Source organism: Globicephala melas, chromosome 18 (assembly GCF_963455315.2).
Source record: "Globicephala melas chromosome 18, mGloMel1.2, whole genome shotgun sequence".
In the NCBI taxonomy this organism is placed as follows: domain Eukaryota; kingdom Metazoa; phylum Chordata; class Mammalia; order Artiodactyla; family Delphinidae; genus Globicephala; species Globicephala melas.
This window is the reverse complement of record NC_083331.1, coordinates 69,797,728-69,821,785: the sequence shown is the minus strand read 5'-3', so window position 1 is coordinate 69,821,785 and position 24,058 is coordinate 69,797,728. Positions and strand designations below refer to the sequence as shown.

The 24,058-nt window shown below is 38.3% G+C and overlaps 1 protein-coding gene across 6 annotated transcripts in view; it reads left to right on the top strand.

The window, feature by feature from the left end:
• Nucleotides 1-24,058, top strand: part of FGF14 (fibroblast growth factor 14) — a 637,037-nt gene that overhangs the window by 498,929 nt on the left and 114,050 nt on the right. For all 6 annotated transcript variants that reach the window (XM_060287772.1, XM_060287768.1, XM_060287769.1 and 3 more), the window contains 2 exons: nt 11,157-11,267; nt 17,253-17,356. In XM_060287772.1, coding sequence (XP_060143755.1) covers nt 11,216-11,267; nt 17,253-17,356 — 156 coding nt within the window. In that variant the 5' untranslated portion in view covers nt 11,157-11,215. The remainder of the gene's footprint in view (nt 1-11,156; nt 11,268-17,252; nt 17,357-24,058) is intronic.

Genomic DNA, 24,058 nt, shown 5'->3' with positions numbered 1-24,058 from the left:
TTTCTGCATTTGCATTATAAAATTAGCATGCCATCATGATAGGATATTTTGCAAATAATAAAATATTGAAAGATAAATATTCCAGTAACCATCAAAATAGAGTTATATTTAACATTTTGACACATCCTCCCCCATTTTCTCTATGGATAGTATTTTTTACATAGTCATGATCGTGTTATATATACATATGTTGTTACACAAAACTTTATACCACGCTGAGGATTTATTTTGGGGTTAGAAGTGCAGAAAGTACAATTACCTGATCAAAAGTTATGGACATTTTTAAGGCTTTTCTGTGATTTGTGTCTTAGTTGTCATGTTGTTGTTCCAGTTTTCACTTTTACCTGCAATATGAAATTACTGGAAAACTACACCTTTGTCAATATTCATTCAAGAAATATACATTGCATAGCTCTCATTTATCTAGACCCAGGAAATGCCATGGTGAGCAATATAGTACATTTCAGTTTTTCTTATGAAACTTACAGTCCAGGTTGGAGACAGACATCAGTGATACAAGTGCACAAATAAACGTGGAATTAAAGTTATGAATTATAGAGCAGAATGTTAACATCTGTTTAATCTCGGTGGGTGCATGGATGTAGGTTGTGTTGCTTTCTCTATCTTTTAATGTATTAATAATATTTCAAAATGAAATCATTTTGATGTTTACAAAATGTTACACCTATAAAGAATGCTGCCATAAAAGCATTCCAAAGAGGAGTCTGACGTCTTCTGAGGTGTCAGGCAAGTGCCCCAAAGGAGGTATTGATGGAGTCAAACTTGGGAAGAAGAAAAAGGAGTAACTAGGCAAAGTCATGTGCACGTGGGGTTGTGTGCACAGGTGCGCAGGGGAGCATCTCTAGGGAAGTGGATGTATTTGAGACACGTAAGGTTAAGGGAACAGGATAAAGGTGGGAGATTATGGGATCTTTGTAGGCAGCCCACAGTGACCCAGGTTGGGCTATGCACTGAGGATGGCGTGGGAACAGTAGAAACCAAGGTTGGGCAGATAGGATGGTGCCCCACTGCTGCAGGGTGTGAGTAATTCAGCGGGTATTGGAGAGTGGCTACATATTTCCTCATCTGATGGATTGGAACAGGCATACTGCAGGTTTTAAGAGCACCTAGGAGAGGCCACTAGGGGCTGAACTGCTGCTGGCGGTGAAAATAGAAAAAGGGAAAAGAGTGAAGGAGATTTTGAAGACAGCATCTGTAGGAATTGGACAACCCATTAGGTGGAATAAAAAAGGCAAGCGTGGTGTTGGTCTTAGGGGGTTGACACTGTTAACATCAGTGTCATGTCAGGAGTTGACTTCTGGCTGAAGTTGGTAGAGATGAGGGAATTAAAGTGAAAATGATACTGTAGGAATTTAAACGTATACATTATTAAATTTATAATTTTGGTGAGGGTTTTATGGGTAGAGATTTATTGGAAATGTGGCCAATGGCAAAGTAGGGCAGATCTTAGAAGAGATTTTCAAGAAATTTGGTCATTTCTAACTTTATGTTATTGCTTTATATTATAGATTCAGCTCCAAGTATGCAGGGTTAGGGGTTAGACACAGCTAGAGATAACCTTCGAGAACCTAGTTTAAAAAAGTAGATGAGTTTGTATTTTAAGTTTTTAAGATGTTTAATTCGATTGTTCGATTTTTACAGGCCACATAATTTAGTAGCTAAGTGGGCAGGATCATGTCAACCGCAGCTTTGCACTTATTAGTCATATGTTCTTTGTCAAATTAATTCATTGTTCTGTGTCTTCACTTTCTCATCATCAAAATGGGCTTCCTATTAAGTAAGTTGTGGTGAAAATTCAATGAGTCAATCCTGGCACCTGAGAAGAACACAGTCGATGTTATTACGGTTTCTAAAACAAACAAACAAATAACGTGAAACTATGTAAATAGAAATCAGTTTGGTTTTTCTTGTCTTAAAATTAAATAAGAACTCAAAAACACAATTTCTTGTTTTACTGGTACTTTCGTATCAGACATGAGGTGTGATGATGACAAATTAGGCCCTTAACCTCATGTCCTTCAGGTTCGCTTCTGTTGTCACAAATGGCAGGATTTCCTTCTCTTTTATGGCTGAATAATATTCCATTGTGCATCTACACCACATATTTTTTTTATCCCTTCATCTATTGATGGACACTTAGGTTGTTTCCATGCTTTGGCCACTGTGAACAATGCCTCAGTGAACATGGGGGTGCAGATATCTCTTTGAGATCCTGATTTCACTGCCTTGGCATGTACACCCAGAAGTGAGATTCCTGGATCAAATGGATCATATTTCTATTTTCCATTTTTTGAGGAACCTCCATCCTGTTTTCCACTGGGACTGCACCTATTTTACATCGCCACCAGCAATGCACAAAAGTCCCCTTTTCTCTACATCCTCTCCAATGTTTGTTCTCTCATCTTTTTTTAATACAAAAAACAAAAGAGAAGGGCTCTCGCTGTGTACGTGTGAAAGGGACTTTGCGGGGGTTATGGGTCTTCTCACTGCCTTGCCTGATGTACTTAATTCAAGTGCAGAAGATATAGTTGCTACGATATAGGATCACTAAAAATAAGTGATCCAGAACATAAAGGTTTTGCAGAAAAACTGTCAATCTCTAAAATGCTCTATATGTTTTCATGGCAACTAAGAATCCCTACCCTTGTCCGCGCCTTTGTTCCCTTCCTTTTCTGTGCTACCTATTTTCAGTGACAAGCAAAAATATGAAGCAGCAAAACTAGGAAAAGTCCTCAGTACTTAAAGGGTCAGTAGCCCAGCCAAGTCTTATTGGATGATGGGCAGATTAAGGCACAAGAGTAATTTTTTCCACTAATGCACATCTTAGAATTATGTGATTTTTAAAATTATATACTACAGAGTAAGGAACATACATGACACAATCCTAATAATCACGTAGATGTTTCTTTTCAAAATCCTGCTCTTCCAAAAACACCTGTATTCTAACATGCTTGATCACATGAATGCTGTGATTTTCATGTATTATTTTCCAGGTTTTCTTCAATATCATAGTATCTTTGAAGAAAATCTGTGTACCATGGGGTCATTTTTCAAATTCAGATATACATAGAAACAGATGCTCTCACTTTCTAATTTCTTGAGAACTAAACATAAGGCTGAGGATATTCTGTTTTGAATAGCTTTTTATGTTTGCTTTTGCATGTGGCTTTTTTTGTATGTTTTCAGCTGTTTGAAGTCCATCATTTTATGATTGATTACAAGATGCTCTGCTTCATCATTCTGTAATATCCTCCTGTTTTGACAGCATGATCGCATTTGCATGTCCTATTCAGGGGTTGTGGAGAGATGCCAGTTGCCATGGCGGGGATTCTGATGCCCCCCATCAAATCTAGTCATGAGATGAGGATGGCCTTTGAAAAGCCACATACAAATGTTTATTTTCAAAGGTAGAGTTGGCTCTTTGTGAAACATCGGATCACTAGACTGGCTATCTTTTAGATGAATCATCTAATGAGAAGTATGTTACCATCTAACTTCCCTTTTGGTTTTTTTTTACATCTTTATTGGAGTATAATTGCTTTACAATGGTATGTTAGTTTCTGCTTTATAACAAAGTGAATCAGTTATATATATACATATGTTCCCATATCTCTTCCCGCTTGCGTCTCCCTCCCTCCCACCCTCCCTATCCCACCCCTCCAGGCGGTCACAAAGCACCGAGCTGATCTCCTGTGCTATGCGGCTGCTTCCCACTAGCTATCTACCTTACGTTTCGTAGTGTATATATGTCCAGGCCTCTCTCTCGCTTTGTCACAGTTTACCCTTCCCCCTCCCCATAGCCTCAAGTCCATTCTCTTTATTGTGTCTTTATTCCTGTTTCACCCCTAGGTTCTTCACGACATTTTTTTTTCCTTAAATTCCATATATATGTGTTAGCATATGGTATTTGTCTCTCTTTCTGACTTACTTCCCTCTGTATGACAGACTCTAGGTCTATTCACCTCATTACAAATAGCTCAATTTCGTTTCTTTTTATGGCAGAGTAATATTCCATTATATATATGTGCCACATCTTCTTTATCCATTCATCCGATGATGGACACTCAGGTTGTTTCCATCTCTGGGCTATTGTAAATAGAGCTGCAATGAACATTTTGGTACATGACTCGTTTTGAATTATGGTTTTCTCAGGGTATATGCCCAGTAGTGGGATTGCTGGGTCATATGGTAGTTCTATTTGTAGTTTTTTAAGGAACCTCCATACTGTTCTCCACAGTGGCTGTATCAATTTACATTCCCACCAACAGTGTAAGAGGGTTCCCTTTTCTCCACACCCTCTCCAGCATTTATTGTTTCTAGATTTTTTGATGATGGCCATTCTGACTGGAGTGAGGTGATATCTCATTGTAGTTTTGATTTGCATTTCTCTAATGATTAGTGATGTTGAGCATTCTTTGATGTGTTTGTTGGCAGTCTGTATATCTTCTTTGGAGAAATGTCTATTTAGGTCTTCTGCCCATTTTTGGATTGGGTTGTTTGTTTTTTTGTTATTAAGCTGCATGAGCTGTTTATAAATTTTGGAGATTAATCCTTTGTCAGTTGCTTCATTTGCAAATATTTTCTCCCATTCTGAGGGTTGTCTTTTGGTCTTGTTTATGGTTTCCTTTTCTGCGCAAAAGCTTTTAAGTTTCATTGGGTCCCATTTGTTTATTTTTGTTTTTATTTCCATTTCTCTAGGAGGTGGATCAAAAAGGACCTTGCTGTGATTTATGTCATAGAGTGTCCTGCCTATGTTTTCCTCTAAGAGTTTGATAGTTTCTGGCCTTACATTTAGGTCTTTAATCCATTTTGAGCTTATTTTTGTGTATGGTGTTAGGGAGTGATCTAATCTCATACTTTTACATGTAGTTGTCCAGTTTTCCCAGCACCACTTATTGAAGAGGCTGTCCTTTCTCCACTGTACATTCCTGCCTCCTTTATCAAAGATAAGGTGACCATATGTGCGTGGGTTTATCTCTGGGCTTTCTGTCCTGTTCCATTGATCTATATTCCTGTTTTTGTGCCAGTACCATACTGTCTTGATTACTGTAGCTTTGCAGTATAGTCTGAAGTCAGGAAGCCTGATTCCTCCAACTCCGTTTTTCGTTCTCAAGATTGCTTTGGCTGTTCGGGGTCTTTTGTGTTTCCATACAAATTGTGAAAGTTTTTGTTCTAGTTCTGTGAAAAATGCCAGTGGTAGTTTGATAGGGATTACATTGAATCTGTAGGTTGCTTTGGGTAGTAGAGTCAGTTTCACAATATTGATTCTTCCAATCCAAGAACATGGTATATCTCTCCATCTATTTGTATCATCTTTAATTTCTTTCATCAGTGTCTTATAATTTTCTGCATACAGGTCTTTTGTCTCCTTACATAGGTTTATTCCTAGATATTTTATTCTTTTTGTTGCAATGGTAAATGGGAGTGTTTTCTTGATTTCACTTTCAGATTTTTCATCATTAGTGTATAGGAATGCAAGAGATTTCTGTGCATTAATTTTGTATCCTGCTACTTTACCAAATTCATTGATTAGCTCTAGTAGTTTTCTGGTAGCATCTTTAGGATTCTCTATGTATAGGATCATGTCATCTGCAAAGAGTGACAGCTTTACTTCTTCTTTTCCGATTTGGATTCCTTTTATTTCCTTTCCTTCTCTGATTGCCGTGGCTAAAACTTCCAAAACTATGCTGAATAAGAGTGATGAGAGTGGGCAACCTTGTCTTGTTCCTGATCTTAGTGGAAATGCTTTCAGTTTTTCACCATTGAGGACGATGTAGGCTGTGGGTTTGTCATATATGGCCTTTATTATGTTGAGGAAAGTTCCCACTATGCCTACTTTCTGCAGGGTTTTTATCATAAATGGGTGTCGAATTTTGTCAAGAGCTTTCTCTGCATCTATTGAGATGATCACATGGTTTTTCTCCTTCAATTTGTTAATATGGTGTATCACGTTGATTGATTTGCGTATATTGAAGAATCCTTGCATTCCTGGAATAAACCCCACTTGATCATGGTGTATGATCCGCTTAATGTGCTGTTGGATTCTGTTTGCTAGTATTTTGTTGAGGATATTTGCATCTATGTTCATCAGTGATATTGGCCTGTAGTTTTCTTTCTTTGTGACATCCTTGTCTGGTTTTGGTATCAGGGTGATGGTGGCCTCGTAGAATGAGCTGGGGAGTGTTCCTCCCTCTGCTATATTTTGGAAGAGTCTGAGAAGGATAGGTGATAGCTCTTCTCTAAATGTTTGATAGAATTCACCTGTGAAGCCATCTGGTCCTGGGCTTTTGCTTGTTGGAAGATTTTTAATCACAGTTTCAATTTCAGTGCTTGTGATTGGTCTGTTCATATTTTCTATTTCTTCCTGATTCAGTCTTGGCAGGTTGTGCCTTTCTAAGAATTTGTCCATTTCTTCCAGGTTGTCCATTTTATAGGCATAGAGTTGCTTGTAGTAATCTCTCATGATCTTTTGTATTTCTGCAGTGTCAGTTGTTACTTCTCCTTTTTCATTTCTAATTCTATTGATTTCAGTCTTCTCCCTTTTTTCCTTGATGAGTCTGGCTAATCATTTATCAATTTTGTTTATCCTTTCAAAGAACCAGCTTTTAGTTTTATTGATCTATGCTATCGTTTCCTTCTTTTCTTTTTCATTTATTTCTGATCTGATTTTTATGATTTCTTTCTTTCTGCTACCTTTGGGGTTTTTTTGTTCTTCTTTCTCTAATTGCTTTAGGTATAAGGTTAGGTTGTTTATTCGAGATGTTTCCTGTTTCTTAAGGTAGGAGTGTATTGCTATAAACTTCCCTCTTAGAACTGCTTTTGCTGCATCCCATAGATTTTGAGTCGTCGTGTCTCCATTGTCATTTGTTTCTAGGTATTTTTTGATTTCCTCTTTGGTTTCTTCAGCGATCACTTCGTTATTAAGTAGTGTATTGTTTAGGCTCCATGTGTTTGTATTTTTTACAGATCTTTTCCTGTAATTGATATCTAGTCTCATAGCGTTGTGGTCGGAAAAGATACTTGATACAAGTTCAATTTTCTTAAATTTACCAAGGCTTGATTTGTGACCCAAGATATGATCTATCCTGGAGAATGTTCCATGAGCACTTGAGAAAAATGTGTATTCTGTTGTTTTTGGATGGAATGTCCTATAAATATCAATTAAGTCCATCTTGTTTAATGTATCATTTAAAGCTTGTGTTTCCTTATTTTCATTTTGGATGATCTGTCCATTGGTGAAAGTGGGGTGTGAAAGTCCCCTACTATGAATGTGTTACTGTTGATTTCCCCTTTTATGACTGTTAGTATTTGCCTTATGTATTGAGGTGCTCCTATGTTGGGTGCATAAATATTTACAATTGTTATATCTTCTTCTTGGATCGATCCCTTGATCATTATGTAGTGTCCTTCTTTGTCTCTTCTAATAGTCTTTATTTTAAAGTCTATTTTGTCTGATATGAGAATTGCTACTCCAACTTTCTTTTGGTTTCCATTTGCATGAAATACCTTTTTCCATCCCCTTACTTTCAGTCTGTATGTGCCTCTAGGTCTGAAGTGGGTCTCTTGTAGACAGCAAATATATGGGTCTTGTTTTTGTATCCATTCAGCCAATCTGTGTCTTTTGGTGGGAGCATTTAGTCCATTTACATTTAAGGTAATTATCGATATGTATGTTCCCATTCCCATTTTCTTAATTGTTTTGGGTTCGTTTTTGTAGGTCTTTTCCTTCTGTGTTTCAGTTCCTTTAGCAGTTGTTGTAGAGCTGGTTTGGTGGTGCTGAACTCTTTCAGCTTTTGCTTGTCTGTAAAGGTTTTGATTTCTCCATCAAATCTGAATGAGATCCTTGCTGGGTAGAGAAATCTTGGTTGCAGGTTTTTCTCCTTCATCACTTTCAATATGTCCTGCCACTCCCTTCTGGCTTGCAGAGTTTCTGCTGAAAGATCAGCTGTTAACCTTATGGGGATTCCCTTGTGTGTTATTTGTTGTTTTTCCCTTGCTGCTTTTAATTGCTTTCTTTGTATTTAATTTTTGACAGTTTGATTAATATGTGTCTTGGTGTATTTCTCCTTGGATGTATCCTGTATGGGACTCTCTGTGCTTCCTGGACTTGATTAACTATTTCCTTTCCCATATTAGGGAAGCTTTCAACTATAATCTCTTCAAATATTTTCCCAATCCCTTTCTTTTTCTCTTCTTCTTCTGGAACCCCTATAATTCGAATGTTGGTGCGTTTAATGTCCCAGAGGTCTCTGAGACTGTCCTCAGTTCTTTTCATTCTTTTTTCTTTATTCTGCTCTGCAGTAGTTATTTCCACTATTTTATCTTCCAGGTCACTTATCCGTTCTTCTGCCTCAGTTATTCTGCTATTGATCCCATCTAGAGTATTTTTCACTTCATTTATTGTGTTTTTCATCATTGTTTGTTTCATCTTTAGTTCTTCTAGGTCCTTGTTAAATGTTTCTTGCATTTTCTCTATTCTATTTCCAAGATTTTGGATCATCTTTACTATCATTATTCTGAATTCTTTTTCAGGTAGACTGCCTATTTCCTCTTCATTTGTTAGGTCTGGTGGGTTTTTATCTTGCTCCTTCATCTGCTGTGTGTTTTTCTGTCTTTTCATTTTGCTTATCTTACTGTGTTTGGGGTCTCCTTTTTGCAGGCTGCAGGTTCGTAGTTCCTGTTGTTTTTGGTGTCTGTCCCCTTGGCTAAGGTTGGTTCAGTGGGTTGTGTAGGCTTCCTGGTGGAGGGGACTAGTGCCTGTGTTCTGGTGGATGAGGCTGGATCTTGTCTTTCTGGTGGGCAGGTCCACGTCTGGTGGTGTGTTTTGGGGTGTCTGTAGACTTATTATGATTTTGGGCAGCCTCTCTGCTAATGGGTGGGATTGTGTTCCTGTCTTGCTAGTTGTTTGGCATAGGATGTCCAGCACTGTAGCTTGATGGTCGTTGAGTGAAGCTGGGTGCTGGCGTTGAGATGGAGATCTCTGGGAGATTTTCGCCGTTTGATATTATGTGCAGCTGGGAGGCCTCTTTTGGACCAGTGTCCTGAAGTTGGCTCTCCCACCTCAGAGGCACAGCACTAACTCCTGGCTGCAGCACCAAGAGCCTTTCATCCACAGGGCTCCTTAATTTGGGATGATTCGTTGTCTATTCATGTATTCCAATTCCACAGTTGCAGGGTACATCAAGTTGATTGTGGAGCTTTAATCCGCTGCTTCTGTGGCTGCTGGGAGAGATTTCCCTTTCTCTTCTTTGTTCTCACAGCTCCCAGGGGCTCAGCTTTGGATTTGGCCCCACCTGTGCGTGTAGGTCGCCGGAGGGCGTCTGTTCTTTGCTCATACCGGACGGGGTTAAAGGAGCCGCTGATTCGGAGGCTCTGGCTCACTCAGGCCGGGGGGGAGGGAGGGGCACGGAGTGCGGGGCGGGCCTGCGGCAGCAGAGGCCGGCGTGACGTTGCGCCGGCGTGACGTTGCGCCAGCCTGAGGCGCACCGTGCGTTCTCCCGGGGGAGTTGTGCCTGGATCCCGGGACCCTGGCTGCGGCGGGCTGCACAGGCTCCCCGGAAGGGGGTGTGGAGAGTGACCTGTGTTCGCACAGAGGCTTCTTGGTGGAGGCAGCAGCAGCCTTAGCGTCTCATCCCCGTCTCTGGGGTCCGCACTTTTAGCCGTGGCTCGCGCCCGTGTCTGGAGCTCCTTTAAGCCGTGCTCTCAATCCCCTCTCCTCGCGCACCAGGAAACAAAGAGGGAAGAAAAAGTCTCTTGCCTCTTCGGCAGGTCCAGACTTTTCCCCGGACTCACTCCCGGTTTAGCCGTGGCGCACTAACCCCCTGCAGGCTGTGCTCATGCCGCCAGTCCCAGTCCTCTCCCTGCGCTCCGACCGAAGCCCGAGCCTCAGCTCCCAGCCCCGCCCGCCCCGGCGTGTGAGCAGACAAGCCTCGCGGGCTGGTGAGTGCCAGTCGGCCCTGATCCTCTGTGCTGGAATCTCTCCGTTTTGCCTTCCGCACCCCTGTTGCTGTGCTCTCCTCCGCGGCCCCGAAGCTGCCGCACTCCGCCACCCGCAGTGTCCGCCCGCGAAGGGGCTTCCTAGTGTGTGGACACGTTTCCTCCTTCACAGCTCCCTCCCGCTGGTGCAGGACCCATCCCTATCCTTTTGTCTCTGTTTATTTTTTTCTTTTGCTCTAACCAGGTACGTGGGGGGTTTCTTGCCTTTTGGGAGGTCTGAGGTCTTTTGCCAGCGTTCAGTAGGTGTTCTGTAGGAGTTGTTCCACGTGTAGATGTATTGCTGGTGTATCTGTCCCCTTCTGGTTTTAATAAACTTCCACTGCCCTCAACCTCAAGCCATTTGGGCCAAGAATCAAAATCCATATTGTACAATTTTACTGTCCTTTTTAGTTGTATAAGTTATATAGAATTATCTTTTTAGTTCACCTAATTGGTCTAGATTATGGCCAGAGAGCTTAGGTTTGTTATTGTGTCTTGCCCTGAGTTCAGAAGTTGATTTACACATTTTCCTATGGATCACACATAAGTACACAGATGTTTCTGTGCAAGTTAGGGTGACCATTTAGACATCAAGGAAACACCCTCCATATCAGGGCTTTTTCTAATTATGTGTAGCAAATGTTAGTGTGACTTTTTTTTAATACAGCTTTTTCACATTTTGGAATTCCTTGTCAAATTAAGTAAAAAGCCTTTAACAATGTTTCTTGTTAAGTCTTTAACAAGGTTAAGAAGCCTTTAACAAGGTTTCTTAAAGCCAGAAGTTTGCAAAACTCTTGTCCTGCCATCCTGAATCATATTAGTTTAAAGTATTAAGCTAGTTAGTTTAGGACTTAACTAATAACTAAACTAACAGATTAAGTAGTTTAATCTTTTAAGTAACCAACCATTTAAATACACACATATCAGTTTCATAAAATGACCTATTAGCTTCAGCTGATGACTGCAGTTTCTTCACCTTCTGTGATTAGCATCTTCCAGGTTTGAGAAATACAGAGACATCTGGGAAGCATAAAATAAAAGGTGCTATGTCCATAAAATACCCTCTTACTTCTGAAAAAGAAAGAAAAGAAACAGAAAAGAAAAAAGAAATTCAATTGTGACACATTGTGAGGCTTATGACCACTATGTTTGCCTTTCAGATCCCCAGCTCAAGGGTATAGTGACCAGGTTATATTGCAGGCAAGGCTACTACTTGCAAATGCACCCCGATGGAGCTCTCGATGGAACCAAGGATGACAGCACTAATTCTAGTAAGTGACAACCTCAGGCCACCAATGAACACAATTGGTAGAAGATACACTGCTACTTAAATGACTTTTAAAAATACACTTGCAAATATTGGGTTATGTTCATTCATTTTTACAAATGTTACACAATAGAATGCCATTGACAATTTTACTTGGACCACATGGCTGGAAATATTCATAGAGCCACAAAAGAAACCTGTCATTTTAAGAGACATATTAGTTAATCTTTTCAGGTTTTTTTCCCAAACAATCGTCATATCCAGCATTATTGTTACTTTAATCTCATTATCATCAAAGTCAAGTAACTACACTAACACATTCAGGTGAAAGTTGATTACATGTTTACTTTGGAAGTTTTATCTTTATTAGGCCTGTAGCTTCTTAATGATAACTGGAAATTCAAGAGTTACAAGGATTAGTTGTTTCAAATAATAGAAATGTTATGTTTCAAATAATAAAAATATTATTTTTAAAATTCTTTGTGTTCAACAAGAAAAGATAATATCTTTCTTTATAGAGAGAACATGAAGGCTGTGTGCTTTTAAATGCATTGTACAAATTATTTATTTGATAAAATTGGGTCTGTGCTTTTATTTATTTTTTTAAATTAAAAAGCCACCCACTTTCCCTTGTTTTAATGTCTGTCTTCATTTTACTATTTCTTTATATAAAACTTTTCTTTGTATTTTTATTCTGGTGCCCAGCCCTCTTGTTCAATTGTGTTTTCCTTTCCCATTTTCTGTTCATATTGGCCTCTGATTCCCTTTAGTTTAGCACATCAGTTCTAAAATAGACACACTTTTTATTGCTCAGGAGAATTAGTGAAAAGCAAAAATTGATTTTATTAGAAATATTTAATCCCATATTACTAGTAGATATGAATCTTTTCATTGATTTATCATTTATCCTTCATATACAGAACATCATTCTATGGAAAGAAGGAGGCTTTGAATACATATAACCAAATTATAGATTCTTCCTGTTTTAAAGTCTAGTAATCAACTTTTGAGAAGCACTGATTCTGAGAGCAGCTAATGATATAGACTATTTTTGCATTTGGTGTTGCTAAGTGAAATATCAATATTTTCCCAGCCATTGTGTTTATATTTTAGAGTTTGGATGTCACTTCATTTTTAATTTTTCTTTCAATTTTAAATATTTTCTTTGTTTATCTACATTCCCCTCCTATTCAATGTTTAATCTTTTCCTCTCTTTGTTTATATTATGTCGTCCTTCTGTACTTTAAATTTTTCCCTGTCATATTTGTTCATTGATTTTTGTTCACTTTATTTCCTCTTTTGATTTAGAAAAAGAGAAGGTAAAGCAATTCAGATACAGAGAAGAAAGAGAAGACATTTTTATTCATAAGACTGATGTCAAACATTGTTTACTTTTTGGGATTTTGATATTAGGTTGAACTTTTAAAATCATCAGCACTTGACCATCTTTGACCTACAAAAGATGTCAGTTTCTTCTGATTCATGTTAATACATATATATCTGCTCATTTTCCTTTCCCCACTTTTAACTCCTTACCCATTCTTTGACAAAACGCATTCTCTTTTTCTTACATCTTACAGTCATGGGGGTCATGGACTTTAGAGACTCCTAAGTTCTGATGTCTTCAATGTCCTCTGATTTTCTTCAGCCAGAGTCTAGTAGAGCACGAGAACAAGTTTTCCATAACTGTGGTTATGATAAGAGCTATGACACTGATCTATCAGACTAGAGGTTGATGCCATCCATTTTGACAAAGTTTTCAAGAAAGGAAATATACTATAGCTGTATGAAAATGCTGCTTAGTTGGACTTCCTGGGAAAATAATTTCCTTCGAACAAATGGTTTATGAGTTTTTTCCCTACCTTCTCCTTTTGTTTGTGTAATGCCAGACAAATTGGTGATTTTTCATTATGGACTCAATATCGAGTTAAGAAGTGTCAAGTAGACACTGTCTTTTAAAAGCATATTGCTCCACAACTGAGTAAGCAGCACAATATTTCCTAAATTGTGAAAGTACAGATGTAGACATTATACACACACGTGATTATAGCTGGTTATCTGCATAATATTAAACACTAGACTGGAAAGCTGAGATAGTAAAAGATACTAGACCTTCTGTTCCCGAATGTATGAGGCTTCTTTCCTCCTATTGTGTAACTGCACCGGAGGAACAAGAATCTCTGGGTGGCTCGTGAAATCCTTTCTAATCCCCTCAGATACTGGTGAGGAACAGTTCTGGGAACCAAGCAGGAACAGGAGCCCCAGTGGACAAGCAAATCAGAACCAAATCAGAGTGACCTCACTAGAGGGATTTCAATTCCTATGCAAAGATCTGGCCCACGGTTTCTTTTCTTACAAGTTACCATTGCATTTTATGTGCCCTTTAAGCCAGTTAGGTTAGTTTCTTCACCATTTCAACATTTGCAAAGACAAAGCAGAACAGAATAAAACAGTCTGAGATAAATGTTTCCTTCTCAAAAGGTTATAAAAATTGGATGATTGTAAAATTTAATAAAACTTGGCAGATTGTAGCAGCTTTATAAAAGCAACGGGAATTACTAATTAACTCTACTTGTGTGTACTATCACCATCTTAATTGAAAAACACAGTTTTTTAGGATGAATTTTAAGGTATTTTCTTTTCTCTGGTTTATCACAGTAATCTTCTACTCCTAGGGAAATGGTTAGCCCTGAAAAGTGTTCTTTAGAAATGGGGGTGAGCATCAGAGATGCTGACAGACAGGTCCTCATTAGAGCACTGCCCTTTTTTCTTGAGGAAGGCTATGATGTAATAATTCACAAACACATTCCATTTTTTTATATTTCTCTGAATGCAAAACAAGGATTAGTCATCTATAGATAGGAAAAATAAAGAGAAATAACCTACACGTCACCCTGATGCCATCCCAAAAGTCATCAAATGACAAAACTGAGGCTTGAATCTTCCAATTTTCGTGATTTGAGCTCAATAAATAGCCCACTACTAAATATGAGATTACTTAAAACTAGGTAAAGTCGAACCAACCTGCTCAGTCAGCTTCCTTTGTCAAAAAATTTAAATGTGTTGGAAAGGAGAAAGGCCTGCAGGCGAACCTGATACTAACATCCTCTCAGGCTTAACAGCCTGAGATCTAGAACTATCTGGGCAAGAAAATGGTCCTAGTAGAGAGGTACTGGAGCAACTCACCTGCTTACTAGGCTTGCAGGTGCCCTGGAAAGATCTTTCACAAAAGGTAGTGAGCGCCTGGCTTACCTCATCACCACACTCATTTTCCGGGGTGTGTTTCTTTAAAATTCTTAGAGTTTCCCTTCTATCTACTAAAGGTCAGCATTACCACGACTATGGTATTTGATTAGGGAGTGGTTTTCTTCCCCAGTTTGCTTCTGGGGATGCCCCGGGGTTTTTCCTGTGCTCTTAAACTTCTTTGTCCCCATTACCAGATACTGCAAGCAGAAGAGGACTATAGAAATATCCATATGCAATAACTATTGCAAGATCAAAGCCTCATACAAACCAATCCCTCTCACCTTAGAAGTTCCCAGCCTGATAACTTGCTGTTTGAAAATGGCCGGTCGCTCACAGTGCCGCCCACTCCCCGAAAGGCCTTAGGAAGGTGTTTCTTACCTTGGCTGTAGGTCGGGGTCATTTGAGGAGCATTTGTTTTTAAAAATTCGTTGTGCCCTAAACCCACTCCCAGAGACTGATTTAATTCCATTGGTCTGGAGTTGGGCATGGCCATCCTATTTTATGAATACAGCTAGTTTTAAAGTGCAGCCAGGGTTGAATGGAGACTGGAGTGTTCCGCAGAATGAACAAAGTAGCATGGACATCTTCGTTATTCTTACTCCCCTAGGTCTTGTGATATTGCTTTATAATTATGTTATATACAAAAAGAGTGAAAAAAACGTAATGATGTTTTATTTAATATGGGTATCTGTGGTTTTGATTAGCGCCATGGTTCAGTCATGGTCAGCTCTGAATAGGCTTCCACATTACGGTGGTTCTATGGTTCACTTTCCGTTTTCATCCTGTAAATTGTAATAACTATTATTTTAATTATTATTCAGGTCACAACCAAAATCCTAGGGAGGGGGACAGTTTTTTTTTAGTACAGTCATTTTAGACGATCTTCTATAATTTTACTCTTTCCCATACTGTATTATTTTAGTGAGTTCTTGATGCACTTACCTTCTAGGATTATTCCATCTGGCCTATATCAGTTATATGGTACCTACAAATACCATTAGATATGTATGAAGGTTAGAATAGTTACGTTTGAATAGGTTAGGATAGAATAGTTTGCATGGATAGATGTACAATTATGGTTTTCAAAAAAACTTTTGCACATAAATCAGGAATTACCCTATGATGCCCATCCTTTCAAAATATATATAAGGGAGATGGGACAGTTCAGGTATTATAGAAAACAGTGAAAATGGCCAATGGCTTTCTCCCATGAAGAAGGAATACTGAGAGTTACCATGACACAAATACTCAATAAATCCACACTCACGTTTAATATTAACTAATAGAAATAAGCAAACAGAAGCCTTGTTCCTCCATAAGGATATCATAAGCCCCTAGAATCCAACAGAAGACAGTCCAGTGTTAGTTTGCATCATGAAAGCTAATATCCACCTAACCATATATGCCCCTGAGTGTTCTTGCAGGATAATTTTCTAGGGCCATGGCCTGCCATTTTCCTTTCATCATCTTGAGATCTCAAGATCAGTAATAGGTAATAATTGGAAGAGAGGGCATAATTTTCCCCTACCCTATTCAGAGAAAACATGTGCCTTGGAATTAAATAGAACACAATTTAGAAAGTCCATTTAAAATTATGTACTGAGTAAACCTATCGATTTAAGTCAAAATTGCCCACATTTTTGAAACTATGTATCTTTTGTGGAATAAAGGTGAGAGCCTTAACCTAAGATATTTTACTTGTACATTTACTGCGACATTTTGGTGTTTTCATTGCCTCTTCTGGCCTGGTTCTATTACTTAGAATTAGACTTGAATTAAGAACTAGAATGGGAGCAGATAACCTCCCATAATTAACAGTTATCTTATAAATGTGTCTCTGATAAAATCTCCAAAATCATCCAGCAGTTCTCACCAAGAATGGTGCTAGAATACCCGCTACACAGTCACATGTAACCATGGCATGGAAATGCATTATTAAGGATGTTAAGACTTTTTTTAAAAAAAGTCAGTGATAACATTGCTGTCTGCACAATGTAAAATATACGTAAAAATACATTTCTGTCAATAAGAGAAGAAACAGAACATGGAAACATGAGTTTTTATCTCTGTCGTGGGTAAAATTGAATACTTTTCCCTCTTTGTTTTAGTTTTCACTCATAGTTTTATGAACTATTAATAAAGAAAATTATCTATGAAATTTGCATGCCATTCAGTTTGATTAGTTCTTTCTAAATTTAGCACATTGGCAGGTGCACATCATTTCTGGGCTCTGCTGGCATATCATGTTGGTTCTGCAAGAGTAATTTAGTTTTGGAATTACCTTTTAAACTTCTTGCCTGTCCTACATTGCAGTGATGAAGCAAACCTTCTACTTAAAAGACCAGAATAAACACTCAACTTGGGCTCTTAAAATTCTGCTTTTTCAGAATCTTCGTAGTTTATTTCTTTTGGTATCAAATGGTGTCAGAGACTGTGATACTATAATCATGATTACAGGCTTGATTCTAGAATCACAATTACAGGCTTGATTCTGTTTATTATGCCATCAGTTCTTCAGAATGCTATAGGGAGACTGCTAAGATCTATAAATTGGAGCTCAAGTGCAAATTTTACTTGTAACAGAAACTTCTTAAATAGAGTAATAAAAGTTAATGAATTGGAACTTCTCAGAAGGTTGTAAGAAACATAATGTTTCTCAAATAGAACAAATGAGACAGAGAAAAGTGATGGGGATGCTTTGCTTCTTCCTGCCTTTGGTGACAGACTGTCTTTCTCTTAACAGCACTGTTCAACCTCATACCAGTGGGACTGCGCGTCGTGGCCATCCAGGGAGTGAAAACAGGGTTGTATATAGCCATGAATGGAGAAGGTTACCTCTACCCATCGGTAAGTAGCATGCCCAAGATATTGGCCGTTCATTCAGTGTCTGCAAAATAGCGAGAGCATCAACCACAAAAGTGAGAAAGTTCTGTCCCATGACTCTCATTTTTGCTTTAGTATTTGACCTTTACTGCAGTGCTGTAGGAGCTATTAATTCATTAGTCATCAATGTTTGATAATATCAGTGTATCAAGTGGAAGAGTTATATCACCTCTTAAAATTGTGCATTTGCATATTTTTATATGTCCCAGTTCACAGAAAATTGAGCAATTTTGAAAGCGTTGATATTGATATAATCTTTTTCTACTGTTTAGAATTGTGCTTGTCTTAGGGAGTTTCTTGTAAAAGATTATTTTATAAAAAGAAACAGAATAAATGGGAATTCTACAAAAGTAAATTTAGGAGAGATTAGTTCTTTTAAAAGTGAGAATTCAGATTGAGTAAATGCTTTATTGGGAAAATAATTCTATTATCAAAATGGATATTGCATTTAAATTTAAACAAGTCTCGGTTTTGTGTTCATGTATACTAGTAGCTGGGCACCTTCTAGTCTCTTCTGTAATATTTACTGTTTACAAATAATTCATATCCAGGTATACTGTATCCATATATTATAATGCAGCTAGAATTCATATCTGTCACAAGTCCAAGCAATAGAGACTTAGATGAAAATACTTCTTTCCATTATTCCTTGAGCAAAAGTGGATAAAATCATGGAGCCTCAAAGAAAATTCTCTTATTTAGGTTTGCATGTCATCTTAGTATAAATTCTTTAAAACTCTGTTGTTAAATATCATCACCAAAAAAACCACATGTAAACATACATACGTACACACACACACCTAAAACTTAAGCAGAGAAGAAGCATCCTCTGGGGCCTCCCATGCAATGTGATACATTTTCTTCAGCAAATCCGGGAAATCTGTCAAAGAAGATGAAATGTGAGCTGCAGATTCCCTTCGTGGTGAGCTGGGAAATACTCTTGTCATTTGGAACCTTCCTCCACCTTCCCTGACGGGTGTTCCTGCACACAGACCTGGGCCCTACATTATGCAAATTGCATTCTGTTTCACAAGATGAATATTCAACATACTGGGAGCAAGAGGAAGCTAGAATTCCCTATTTCCCCTTTAGGAAGAATTCGATTCAGATAAAGATCATTTTCTAGAGATACCTTATTTCAGATAAAAGTCAGTTTCATTGATTTGACATTTGTTCTGTTATTTTTGTTTCTTTTACCCGCAAGTAATCTCTGAGATGCCTAAAAATTATTAGATGCAGTTTCTGCCATAGCTTCTAGTTCTGTTTCTGCTGATGATTTTATCATGTTGTCCTGCTGAGGTATATGCATTGATGTAGGGGAAATGTAAATGTTTGTTTGATCTTTTTGCTTCTGAGATGCTTTCTGTTTTCTTGTGATGAGGTTGCACATGTATGCCGTTTTTCTAAAAGGTAGAGAATATCATCGTGAGTATGTGTCTTAGCTTAAAATCCAAGTGCTGGTTCTGTTCAGTGCAGTCTAAGTGGTGCAGCAAGAATAGAGTGAGGACAGAGCTAGCTGCCCAGTCCAGTCCTCGGCACCTTAAATATGGCCTTTCCACCCAAAAATCAGATCTGTGGGCAGCGCCTGCCCTAGGATTAGTCCCAGTAACACCATCAAGCTTTTTATCTGACCCATTGTTTTCTACTCTCACCTTCCAGATTCTCCAGGTTCTTGGCTTCTGTGCCTCCCTTTTGGTGTCTTGATTCTCTGATTTGCAGATCTTGGTTTTCTCCTCTTCTCATTTTTGACTCTTTGCTCTGAACCCAGGACCTGGTAAGGAGCGCTCTATTCACCCAGCCTTACCCTAAAACGTCCCCTGCCCAGGCCAGGCCCTTAGAATCCCCAGCATCCTGTAGGAAAAGGATTTAGATAAAAATTGAATGCGATTTCCAGTTTTTACTAATATTCTACGGTTAAAGTGCTCTGTTTATTTCAAGGTGATGAAATTTGAACTTCAAATATTTCAGGGAAAAAGAATGTTTTCCCACATTCAGTCCTTTATTCCATAATTAGTTTCTGAGAGCCTACTAAAATAATAATCTAGAACAACACAATAGAACAATTACTATAATATGTAATAATAATAATGGTTAATATGTATCTAGTGCACTCTGCCTACCACTGTTCTAAGTGCATTACTGTCTTAGCTCATTTAATTCTCCCAACCAATTAAGCAAATATTGTTGCAATGATAATACTGATGAACAGAGAGCTTAAGAATCTGTGCAGTCACCCATGGAGTAGACAGAGAAGACGGGATTTGAGCCTTATTAGTCTGACTCATTAGCTTACATTTTTAACTGTTTCACTGTACTGCTTTCATGCGCCAACCAGTTTTCATAATATGGTCTGGCACCCATTCTAAGAAGAAGTTATAAACACAAGATGATGTAATAAAAATCTTTAGAGAATTGTTACCTAGGGAAGAAACTTAATTTCAATTATTAAGAAGTATCATTTGAAATATAATCTGTTTCCTTTGGAGATTCTCAAGTTAAAAAATCGTAGAAAATGATATTTATCGGAGGAAAGGTTGATATTATATACTGGGTGCTTAATATTCTTAAAATGTATCACAGGTAACGTTTGAGCTTAAATTTTTAAAGCCGATGTGGTTAACCCAACTAAGAAGTTTTGAACTAAGCTGAATAGCTTTTTGAAAAGGAAAACTCCACTCAAGCTAAGATTTAAAGGAAAAAGTTAATGAAGATTGAAGTCCGAGAAACAAAGGAATCTGTTTTAAGCTTATGCCCACTTTAAAAAGAACAAATTAGACTAGTGTCTGATATGAGACCGCTCTCATTGAGGATCTATAAATTTAGAATGTAGGCAATAAAATACTCAGATCATTCAAAGTGAGTTCCATTAAATGAAAGTCACACTAGGGATCTGACTTGGAGTGTATATTCCTCTATTTGTATTTCAGGAAGTGACTCTCATAATCCCTTGCCATCCAAATAAAGATATTTAATTTGTCAGATAATTCCACCTCAGGGGGATGAAAGAAGGTATCTTGACTGAGATGTAAATAATCACATTTCTGATGCTGAAGGTACTTGTTCCCTGTAGAATCTCTTCTTCAACATGACAAGTCATTTCTTTTGTGGTCATAATGATTGTAATATGTTTCTTGAAGATGCCTCTCAAGAGATTTGATGTTAGATACAAACAGTTTGCTTGAAGATAGAATGCAGGCTGCATGGTCACAGAACAGAAACTGACAAGGAAATACTTTTTTAAAGAATTAGTTTAAAATGATATTTAGGAAAAATGCATGTTGACCAACTATAAACTATTTATAGTGCACTTGTATTTCTGTGCCCATGGAGTGATGTGTGAGTTCTTTGCTCATCCCTGATATCCATCTTGTCTCTGAATAGCATCTCTGGACATCCATCCTGAGGAAACTGGTCACTGTTTATCCCAGTGCTGGTGGGGTACCCTAGCCATGCCTCCCAGTGTTCTGTTTTTCTTTAGGTACCAGGCAGTACATGAGATTAATCATGTAATCTGAGCTACAGTGACTGTCACTGGCCATCACTATCCATTGCAGGTGAGCCAAGGGCCTCAGTAGCATCTGATGACTGCTCATCCTGGGGACCAGCCTTTTGTACTTTGATGTGACCCCTGGGAGCCGGGAGGCAAAACTATAACTGAGCAGGTTTCCATTCAGCTGGTTACACAGAGGTGCCCCTTCCATTTTTCATCTTTCATTCTTCATCTCTCTGAATGGGTCAATTTCTTTATCTTAAAAGTATATTAAATTTGAGATGATTGTTAATGTCTTTGTTATTCTAAGAATCTATGACTCTATATGCATGTTTTTCTGCACAAACAATATCTAACACCTTTTGAGAATGTATATATGTGTTGTGTGTGTGTGTGTGTGTATATATATATATATATGTAAAATTTGTGTGTATCTAGTTTGTATGTGTTTCAATGGAATTACACATTGTGCCTAAATTACACACACATTTATTTCCATGATTACAGTTCTCATCAGAGTGTTTCTATTTCTTTGTATGAAATGTTAAATAATAGTTTTAAAATTTACACCTATTCTAAAGGTTTACTTACCATGCTGAATATATATTTCTTTTTTTATCAAGTTTTCCTGTGGTCTCTTCCACATTATGACTCAGTTGGATATATCATCCAGGCTCAAAATGGCTATTATCCTTTCTTGGTATTTTGGCTCAGATAATTTCTAGTAATAAGAAGGCAACTATAGTGCTTCAGTTAATTTCTCTCCAGCATTCATGTAGTTCCTATGACCCTGAATACTGATGAACAGAATATGATTGATTATGACAAAGGCAAGAATGCCGTCGTTCTACTTAAGGTCACTTACCAGAAGGAAAAAACAATTTAGAAACAAAAGCAAATGGTAGACTACATATAACTAATTTTAAGTCGTCTTTGGACAAAAGGAAAACGTGAAATATCCTATTCTTCTACTGTTAGGTTGATAGTAGGCAATAAAAATAAATAAATAGACGTTCAGGCTCTCCAAGTTCCAGTGCCATTTTGTGGAATTTGGAGGAAGGAATTGAGGTTGAGATGGAGAAGATACTAATAGGAAGAAGAGAGAAAAAAAGAGAAGTGAAAAGAAAAGGAGATAATAAATCAGAAGTAGGAAGATGCGTTAGGCAGCATTGGGGAAAAGGGGCAGAAAAGGAAGAGAATGAAGGGAGGATGGGAAAAGGAAACGGCCAAGGGAAGAAAATGGGGAAGATACATCACGAGGAGGGGAGAGAGGGCAGGTCACACCTTCACTCCCTCTATCACATGCCTGGAATCCACCTGACTCCTGGCTCCGGCCTCCCACTATGGGGTGGAGAAAACAAAATCCTCCTTCTAGAAGCACAGTCTGGAGTTTCCAATCACACCTAAAATATTTTTTCTTCTCTATCCCCATAACCATTTTCACCTATTTCCCCTTCCAGAATGGTAGCTATGCCTGGTTAGTATTGTAGCTGTATTTAACTTCCAAAGGATTATACCTGTAAGAATTAGTGGAAAGAGGTGAGTGGCAGTGTGAAAACCATTGCAGTAGTCCAGGTGAGGGATGCTGAGTGTATTCAATGGAATATTATCAGCCTAAAGAAAGAAAGAAACCTGCCGTTTTCAACAACATGGATGAACCTGGAGGGCATTATATTAAGTAAAATAAGCCAGACACATAAAGAAAAAAGCTGCATGATCTCACTCATGGAATCTAAACAAGTCAAATACATAGAAGCAGAGACTTGAACTGCAGTTGCCAGGGGCAAGAAGGTAGGGGAATGGGGGAATAAAAGAAAAAGAAAGAAAAAAGAGGGAATTAAGTAGAAATTGCAAACCGCAAACATGTGTTTTCTTTGGACAGACTGTGTGTGTGTGTGTGTGTGCATGCACACACACACATACACACACACTGTGATCTGAATGCCTTTAGGTTGGGCAAGTACTCTACAGTCTACAGTTTGGCCACAATGACAACTACTCCTTTTTTTTTTTAAATTTTTATTGGAGTATATTTGAGTTACAGTGTTGTATTAGTTTCAGGTGTACAGCAAAGTGAATCAGTTATACATATACATAGATCCACTCTTTTTTTTAGATTCTTTTCCCATATAGGCCATTATAGAGTACTGAGTAGAGTTCCCTGTACTATACAGTACGTCCTTATTAGTTAGCTATTTTATATATAATAGTGTGTATATGTCAATCCCAATCTCCCAATTTATCCCTCCCCCCACTTTATCCCCAGTAACCATTAGTTTGTTTTCTACATCTGTGACTCTACTTCTGTTTTGTAAATAAGTTCATTTCTAAGGGAAGACACTATATATACAGTAACTTTGTTGCTACACACATGTTAACTTTGTTTCTGGGCCTAGAGACACTGGTGTTGGCAACCTGGGAATTAAGGGACTGGAAAGGATGAGAGATATTTGAAAGTGTCTCTTGGGGAGTTATGGGAAGAACTCTGCAGTTGTCTGGGTAGGGGAGGTGACGGAATCACGGCTCACTCTGGTATGATTAACTCAGAACCTGGTGAGCTGTGACGCTTCCCTGGAAGAAAACAAAACCCAGAAGGAGGAGGGAGCCTGGGTGGAGGAAGATGCTGCATTCAGTTTTGGAGCCAGGATTTCCAGGTGGGTTATAATCCCACTGCTGGATGCTGACTCATGTATCCTGGAAGAATCACACCAAAGGGCTGTCTTAAGAATGGTGTGCAGATGGAGAAAGAATTGTTCTGTGATGGATGGTGACTGTTTTCCTGCTGAATGTCAGACAAGTTGCAGAAATAGGGTCAACAGCATCTGCATGGATGAAGTTAGATATCAGAAAGAACATTAAGTATCATAACTTCTTGAAAAAGCGTTCTAATATATTTTGCTTGATTTCTAAATATACGGAATCGATAGAGGCAATTTTGGACACCGGGTAGTAGAGCAGTGGACTAGCTGAGTAAATTCATAACTTGTGCCTTTACAGAAATGCTGCTAATAACATGGGAACAAAGTATCAGGCCTTTGGAGATTCTTATAGTAACTCGCAATCCTCATTATACATAAGACTTACTCAGATAGCATTGTACATATCCAGATCCCAGGACATTAACCTAAAAGGTTCCCACTCAGTGAGTTCGATACTCCTCAAAATCAGAATCTTGA